Source organism: Zea mays, chromosome 5 (assembly GCF_902167145.1).
Source record: "Zea mays cultivar B73 chromosome 5, Zm-B73-REFERENCE-NAM-5.0, whole genome shotgun sequence".
In the NCBI taxonomy this organism is placed as follows: domain Eukaryota; kingdom Viridiplantae; phylum Streptophyta; class Magnoliopsida; order Poales; family Poaceae; genus Zea; species Zea mays.
The window spans coordinates 153,688,296-153,697,248 of NC_050100.1; the positions used below are offsets into that span (position 1 = coordinate 153,688,296).

Here is an 8,953-nt window from a genome sequence, read left to right on the forward strand (position 1 = left end):
AGCAATTAATCTGGAAAACATTTAAGGGGACGTATTACTACTCATAGCGTTCGTTAATATTTAAAACATTTAATGAGCACAAGGCTAATCTAATCACATTGAAGCCAACGCTAATGACACGCCAACCGTAAGTTAATGATGCCTTATAATAATTAATTATTATATAGCTTGAGAGGCGGAGTGAAATTAAGTGGTATAGACAGGGTGATTCGTTCACGTACGTAGGAGTATATATATATATGTCTTAACAATGTACAGAAACAAGGAGTACATACGACGTGGTAGTAGCGCAGTAGTTCTCGATCTGATGGAAAAGTACGTATATATGGTCCTGAAAGAGACCACGTCGACGTACGTGTTGTAGATTGTAGTTCTAGTGTCAGCCACACTAATCCAAAAATAGCAATCAACTGGCTCTTACTTTATCTCTCCAGTTGAATTAACCAACTCCTTAATTTGCCCCGCACTTCACCTGCACGCTTTTCTCCGGCCGGTACGTGTTTTTAATTACTGCTGGCACTAGCTTTTCCCGGGCAAATATATGCAACGTCGCTCCGGGCAACGTCCCTGGTTAGTTGAGCTGTCGCCGTCCAATCACTGGGCAGGCACTACTAAAACCGCGCCCTCCGCTGCGCTTCTCTCTCACTCGTCTTGGTTCGTCGTCGTCCACCTCTCCCTCTCTCTCTCTCTCTCTCTGCTCTCTCTCGTCTCACCATCACAGCGGCCAGCTCAGCTGGAACTAGTAGCCAAGCCAAGAAAGTTCCGACGTGCCGATCGATCCGCACGTGTGCGCGCACGCCGATCGCCCGGCTAGCTCGCCGCCATTGCTAATTATATTCTGCATCGATCGACCACTTGTGTAATGCCGGAGGGAGATCAGGTGTCGTCGTCGTCGTCCAGGTCCAGCCAGGCGTCGTCCGGGGGAACGTCGTCCTCGCCGCCTTGGTCTCCGGCCGGGAAGAAGGCGGGGGCGGCGGAGAAGCGGGCGCGGGCGCGGGAGACGACGACGGACCCGCCGTCGTCGTACCGCGGCGTCCGGATGCGGGCGTGGGGGAAGTGGGTGTCGGAGATCCGCGAGCCGCGCAAGAAGTCGCGCATCTGGCTGGGCACGTTCCCGACCCCGGAGATGGCGGCGCGCGCGCACGACGCCGCCGCGCTGGTGGTCAAGGGCCCCGCCGCCGTGCTCAACTTCCCGGACATGGCCGCGGCGCTCCCGCGGCCGGCCTCCGCCTCGCCGCGCGACGTGCAGGCCGCGGCGGCGCGCGCCGCGGCCATGGAGATGGAGCCCGCTGCGGCCCTGCATGAGCCGCCGGACGGGCCCGCGGACGAAGCCGCCGCATTGCAGATGCAGCCCGCCGCCGCTGCTCCGCCAGCGGGCGGGCAGCAGCAGGACGAGGAGCTGGAGGCGATCGTGGAGCTGCCGCGGCTGGACGAGGACTGCGCCGTGGCCACGCTCGGCGCCACGCCCTGCTTGTCGTCGTCGTTCCACGACGTGCTGGCGCCGGCGCCGTGGTGGGTCGACGACGCCGCAGGATATGTAGCTGCGGCGCACGACGTCGACCTGTTTGGTCTGGACGGCGATCACGGATGGGCGCAATCGGTTGGTGCCCTCCTGTGGAACTTGTGATTACTTTGCTGCTGCTCGTGCTCGATGGTCTCTGCGTTCTTAGCAATAACAACAACGATGACGACGACGACGACTACTACTACTCTGTGTAATTAACTCCTGATAAATGCTAATCTCCTCTCCTTTCTGAGCGGTCTTCTGCAGAATATAATGTGGAGGTAGAGATACAGTTGCAACATGGTAGAGAGAGAGAGAGAGAGTTTAGTTTTCGTTACTATAGCTCAACAAAACTGGAAAGGAAAAAAGGGTTGCAAGTTGGCGGCGGCCGCTGTGGTACGGCTGATTAGTGGTGTCCGTCGTCTCTCTTTCCGGCGTACGGTCTTTTCGTTGCCTTTCTGGTCGGATTTGGACGCTTGTCTTGTGAATTTGTCTGTATTTCTTCTCCTTTTTCTTCCTTTTTCTCTCCAAAGGGCGCTGCTAGCTATTATCTTGGCCTGCCTGATCAGTAAGTAGTAAATGAAAATGTAGATGCCTGAAATTAATGCATCACCTTTGGTTTCATTTATTGGTTCGTTTAGCAATTTAACCAGCACCTTCTTCAACTGCTTTAATTTACTACGGCAGGAGTAGTACGTACTAGTACCGGTCGGCAGGCTGCGAGTTAAAAATGATTGAGAAGCTGGTACTACGTACCCCCCCCCCCTGGCGTGTAGGGACTAGGTGTAGGAATGGCGGCTTTTACTTTCCATTGGCGCTTTGCCGCTCACGTACTGTACTCGATCAGGTCTTTGTAAAGGCAGGCATTATTATTGCTGCTGTACCATGCAGACTTCCAAGTGGAAATGTACGAGGTACGGTCCAAGTTAGTACTTGGTACGACGACTAACGACTTTTCTTTTCCTGGCTCCAAAAAGTTAATTACGCCTAATTAACAACTAACCACTCCGTTTTGGCAAAACAAAGCTAGCTAGTGCCGTGTGTTTGTGTTTACTAATTAAAAGGAGACCGAGCAAAATAAAGTACAAGTAGTAATCGGAGCTATATATAAGCAACTACGCAAGCATAAGATATAAAATTAAATAAATAAATCGAAGCAAGTAGTATAGAAATACACTCCCTACTATAGCATAATACATGCATATGTCAAATTAATTAAACACGCACGCACGCCGCCATCCATGCACGGACAAATAAATGCATTTGTTGTTTATATACTAATAATTATTTGCTCGTCTCTCCCTGCACGGATCATTTAACACCACACTTGTGGTTGGGACTTGGCAGGGTACGGTGTTGGGGAGATCATATGATCAGTAGTACCATGCGCAGCGCCACCGCGTCTAGCCGCCCCGGAGACGGATCGGAACCTGCCGACCGGTCAGAGTCCAAAGGTCCTCCTGAGAATGCTGTGCTAGCTCACTGACATGCAATGCAGCCTTGTCTGTACTGTTGGCGTCGTCCGCTATCCCTTTCTCTCTGACACGGACCGCCATGTAGGCTACTGTTGCTAGTAGTAGCTGCCTCGGCGCGCGGGCCCAGGCCACGAAAACCAGACTTTTCACATCCCTGATGTGCTCGCAAAAGCCTAGCTCCTCGATCGAAGGGGTACGTGTGGGGTAAAAGGGAAGTGAAGTGAAGGGCGTCGTCACAAAGCTAGCTGTGCCGAGATCGACAAGCATTTTCAGCCAGGTGAGGAATCACGAAATCACCAGTGCCGGCCATGCATGCATGCATCGTCGCGACATCCAGCACGCGCGCGTGCCCATGCATGCAGGAGAGACGCGGCGACCTATAGCTTGCACAGTGTTTCCTAATAATTCCTGCCAAGTACGTACCCGTCCGTACGTACCAACGCCAGCTTTGCAGAACCGCAGTGCAGGGAAACAGCTCGGACTGACCGCAAGATAGTATAAAAATCCGTTGTCCTATCCTTTTGGGAATATTGCACGTGCATGTACATGTTGGACATGCCGTTGTGGTTCGCACACGTACGCGTGACGGACCGATTGACGATATGGATTTTTTTTATATAACGTTCCAGGATTTGTTCTGCATTTTTACTAGTATGTTCGAAACAAACGACCTTCTTCGCTGGATAAAGTTGCCGAAAGGAGGTAGTATATAACGTAGTGTACATGTATTACATGTTTATTTATATTAAATATATTTTCTATTATACTTAAAGCACCAGTTTCAACGGTCGTCCTGCGTTATTTTTTTATAAAAAAGTCCCTTACATCTTTTAGAATGAACCCGCTGTCCCTCCCTCCCCCGATCCTATAAGGATAACGTGGGCGTCCACAGGTGTGCCAATACCCTCGCCCCGTCTGCAACCCCCCACGATCATCGCATCGATCCTTAGCCCCCAATGCGATCCCTGCCTCCGCCGCTCCCGCTCGCGATCGATTCGCCCACCCCTCGTGCGATCCCCGCACCCGCCGCTCCCGCTCGCGGATCACGATCGATCTGCCCACCACTGCCCCTCTCGCTCTCGATCCATTCGCCCGTCTCTACTCCCTTTAAAGCCTACCGACCTTCCCTCGGCAAGGCCATTGTCAGAGATAGAGATCGGACGCCACCTCGTCGTCCTAGCGGCCACGATGGAGTAGGAGTCGCACATGGCGAGGAGGAGCGGCCACCTCCCAACTGCCCCAACCCTCACTCCGAGATCCACCGTACCGCCTTCGTTCCCGTCTTCCACCGCTGTCCCGCTCTCCTGCCTCCTCACCATCAGCACCGAGGTCTACTACTTTCTCGATGGTCATGTCGAGCAGTGCTCCGACCACCTACCAGCGCCGCTCCCCGCGCCACACCTCTTCCCCAGCTGGTGTTCACCAAAATCTCCCTCAGGCAAGGCCCAGCCGCTTCTTCTCCTCCAAACCCCAGCAACAGCAACAGCCCACCGTAGGAGCCCATCTACTACCCCACCAAGGAGCTCACGCAGAGGGACGCCAACAACGGTGGAGGCTTCTCCGTCCCACGCCACTACACGGATCACGTGGTTGATGCGGGAGAAGGGTTGATTTGTCGCGTTGTCGGTCCACGTTTGTTCACTGAAAGTCGCCGACATGGGCTTCGGGCACGATCGTCCTCCATTGATGGTTAGGTCTCGCTCGATGGCCCCACGCTTCTGCCCTCGAGCGACGAATGTGACGTTGTTGTGGGGGCCTAGCTTCGGCGCTGGTCCGCTTGCAGTTGCTGCAGGGAAAAGCGTTGGGCGTTCCTTGGTGGCTTGCTGGCGCCTCTCCTCGACGAGCATGCCAAACAGCGACTCGACAACGCCCGCACGTCGTAGCAGAGTTAAGGCATGGGCGTCATATTGGTGCTCCAATCGTCGGACATAAGGTAGGTATACCTTCCTCTCTATTTTGTCCTCCCTCGTCCTCCGCGTTCCCCAGCTCGGGTTACCACCGCCGTACATCTGCACTTTGCTATGTGCTGACCAGAGGTAATACCCCCGTCTTGCTGATGATCAATTGCAACTTATAACTACCTTTGCTCTGTGCTAACTAGAGGTTTTTTTAAAATTTATACATACCAGTGTACCAATTTTGCACAAGCCGATCAAGTGGAACGAGGTGCTGACTTAGAATTAACATACACCTTCTATTATTGAGGAGATGATGTATCTTCACCCCTTTGAGAACAAGGTTAGTTGTAGCCTTCCCACACACACTGTATGATCATATATTTGTAGCGGTTAATAATAGTCATTTCATTATAGTAGGCCATACGCTATCACGAGTGTTGTTTACCAAAGTTAGTCTTTCTGAAAGGGAAATGTGCCCTTGGGCCATTTCTAAGTATTTTGGTGATTAAGTGTCAACACAAGTGCTTAAATGTGAATCAATGCCCATGGATGAACAAAGTGCAAATCTAGAGCAAAGGTATGTTTCTAAGTCTTAGTACATTGGTTTTGTGTACTAATATACTTGTCTAAGTATTAGAAACAGGAAGAAGAAGAGAAGAAGAAAGTTGGCTGTGTACAGCCAAGAGGCTGTTTCGGTCTGGGGCACCGGACTGTCCGGTGGTGCACCGGACAGTGTCCGGTGCGCCAGGCTGCCTCGGCCGAAGAGGCCGCTCTCGGGAATTTGCTGACGGCGTACGGCTAAAATTCACCGGACTGTCCGGTGTGCACCGGACTGTCCGGTGAGCCAACGGTCGGCCGGGCCAACGGTCGGCCGCGCGATCTGCGCGGGACACGTGGCCAAGCCAACGATCGGAAGGGGGCACCGGACTGTCCGGTGTGCACCGGACATGTCCGGTGCGCCAACGGCTCCCGCATCTGCAACGGTCGACCGCGCTGTTTAAGGAAGGAAATCGGGCACCGGACAGTGTCCGGTGTGCACCGGACTGTCCGGTGCGCCCGACGACAGAAGGCAAAGATGGCCTTCCAGATTTGTTCTCAACGGCTCCTAGCTGCCTTGGGGCTATAAAAGGGGCCCCTAGGCGCATGGAGGGTGATACCAAGCAACCTTTGAGCATTCTTGATCATCCACACTCAGTCTTTGCGCATCCGTTTGTTATTCTAAGTGATTCGAGCTCCGTTCTTGTGAAAACTGTGAGATAGTCTTTGAGCTCGTTTCTTGGCCGTGTGTGTGCGCATTTCGCTGTGGATTTGTGTGTGTTGCTTCCCTCCCTTACTCCGTGCTTCTTTGTGAATCTTAAGTGTAAGGGCGAGAGACTCCAATTTGTGGAGATTCCTCGCGAGTGGGATAAAGATAAGCAAGGCAAAACACCGTGGTATTCAAGTGGGTCTTTGGACCGCTTGAGAGGGGTTGATTGCAACCCTCGTCCGTTGGGACGCCACAACGTGGAGTAGGCAAGTTTTGTACTTGGCCGAACCACGGGATAAATCACCGTGTCTTCTCTGTGTTGAATTCTCTGTGATTGTCGTATTGTGCAAGATTTCCTCTTTAGCCACTTGGCAATTATTGTGCTAACCCTTAACAAGTTTTTGTGGCTATAAGTTAAGTTTTTACAGGATCACCTATTCACCCCCCCCCTCTAGGTGCTCTCAATTGGTATCGGAGCCGTTCTCTTCAAGAAAGGGACTAATCGCCCGAAGAGATGGATCCTAAGGGGAAGGGAATCGTGATCAACGACAAGGAAAAGGAGCCCTTCGTCAACGAGCCAAAAGATGACTCTGGCTCGGGCCACAGACATAAAGATGGGAAGAAGAAAAAGACAAGACGTATCAAGGAGATCGTCTACTACGACAGCGACGAGTCTACTTCTTCCCACAAGGACGACGACTACGACAAACAAAAGACGGTTAACTCAAACTTCTTTTTTGATTATTCGCGCATTCCGCACAGCTCAAATGCTCATTTGCTCCCCATTCCACTTGGCAAGCCCCCTCACTTTGATGGAGAGGACTACGGATTTTGGAGTCACAAAATGCGTACACACCTATTTTCTCTCCATCCAAGCATTTGGGAGATTGTGGAAAGTGGAATGAAATTTGATAGCTCGGATAGTCCTTCATTTATTAATGAACAGATCCATAAAAATGCACAAGCTACTACTGTGTTGCTAGCCTCTTTGTGCAGGGACGAGTATCACAAGGTGAGCGGCTTGGACAATGCCAAGCAGATTTGGGACACCCTCAAGATCTCTCATGAGGGGAATGATGTCACCTTGCTCACCAAGATGGAGTTGGTGGAAGGCGAGCTCGGACGATTCGCGATGATAAGGGGCGAGGAGCCGACGCAGACATACAACCGGCTCAAGATCCTTATCAACAAAATAAGGAGCTACGGGAGCACGCGATGGACGGATCACGACGTCGTCCGCCTAATGCTAAGGTCATTTACCGTTCTTGATCCTCATCTCGTGAACAATATTCGTGAGAATCCCAGGTACACGAAGATGACGCCCGAGGAGGTACTCGGAAAATTCGTAAGCGGGCGGATGATGATCAAGGAGGCAAGATACGTCGACGACGCCTTGAATGGTCCGATCAACGAGCCTCAACCCATTGCTCTCAAGGCAACAAGGAGCAAGGAGGCGCTACCCAGCAAGGTGGCACAAATTGAGGCTGCCGGTCTTAATGATGAAGAGATGGCCCTCATCATTAAAAGATTCAAGACGGCGCTAAAAGGTCGAAAGGGACAGCCAAGCAAGGCTAAGACCAAGGGAAAGCGATCATGCTTCAAATGCGGTAAGCTTGGTCATTTTATTGCTAACTGTCCCGACAATGATAGTGATCAGGATCAAGGGAACAAGAGGGAAAAGAAGAAGAACTATAAGAAGGCAAAGGGCGAGGCGCATCTAGGCAAGGAGTGGGATTCGGACTGCTCCTCCTCCGACTCCGACAATGAAGGACTCGCCGCCACCGCCTTCAACAAGTCATCCCTCTTCCCCAATGAGCGTCACACTTGCCTCATGGCAAGAGAGAAGAAGGTAATCACTCGTAATGATATCACTTATGATTCTTCTAGTGACGATGAATCTAGTGATGATGAAATAGATTATTCTAGTTTGTTCAAGGGATTGGATAGAAATAAAATTGATAAAATCAATGAATTGATTGATGCCTTGAATGAAAAGGATAGGCTTTTAGAAAAGCAAGAGGATTTGTTGTATGATGAGCATGATAAGTTTGTAGAGGCACAAAAATCCTATGCTTTAGAAGTTAAAAGAAATGAAGTACTTTCTAGTGAGTTATCTTCTTGTCATGAAAACATTGCTACTTTAAAGAGTGTTAATGATGATTTAAATGCTAAGCTGGAAAAATCTAGTAAATCAACATCGTGTGTAGAACATGTTGTGATTTGCACTAGGTGTAAAGATTTTGACATTGATGCGTGTAGTGAACATCTAGCTTCAATTTCTAAATTGAATGATGAAGTGTCTAGTCTTAATGCCCAACTTAAGACTAGCAAAAGCGAATTTGATAAATTGAAATTTGCAAGGGATGCCTATACGATTGGTAGACATCCCTCAATTAAGGATGGACTTGGCTACAAAAGGGAAGCCAAGAACTTAACAAGCCATAAGGCTCCCATTCCCGCTAAGGAGAAAGGAAAGGCCCCTATGGCTACTAGTGCTAAAAAGAACCATGCCTTTTTGTATCATGATAGGAAAAATCCTAGAAATGCTTTTAGAAGTTATGATGCCTTTGATTCACATGCTTATGATTCTTATGCTATGACTGCCTCTAGTTCTCATGTTGTGCATGATAGAAAGGTTTGTAGAAGAAATGTTATTCACAATATGCCTAGGAGAAATGTTGCTCATAGGAAAGTTCATGGACCTTCTACAATTTATCATGCCCTAAATGCTTCCTTTGCTATTTGTAGAAAGGATAGGAAAATAGTTGCTAGGAAGTTAGGGGCAAAATGCAAGGAAGACAAAACTTGCATTTGGGTCCCTAAGGAAATT

General features: G+C 50.2%; 1 protein-coding gene across 1 annotated transcript; it reads left to right on the forward strand.

Moving 5' to 3' along the window:
• Positions 1-648: 648 nt before the first annotated feature.
• Positions 649-2,116, forward strand: LOC103627054 (ethylene-responsive transcription factor TINY). The gene has a single exon (XM_008647393.3). It carries the CDS (start codon positions 863-865, stop codon positions 1,625-1,627), a length of 765 nt encoding a protein of 254 aa, XP_008645615.1. The 5' UTR covers positions 649-862; the 3' UTR covers positions 1,628-2,116.
• Positions 2,117-8,953: the final 6,837 nt, after the last annotated feature.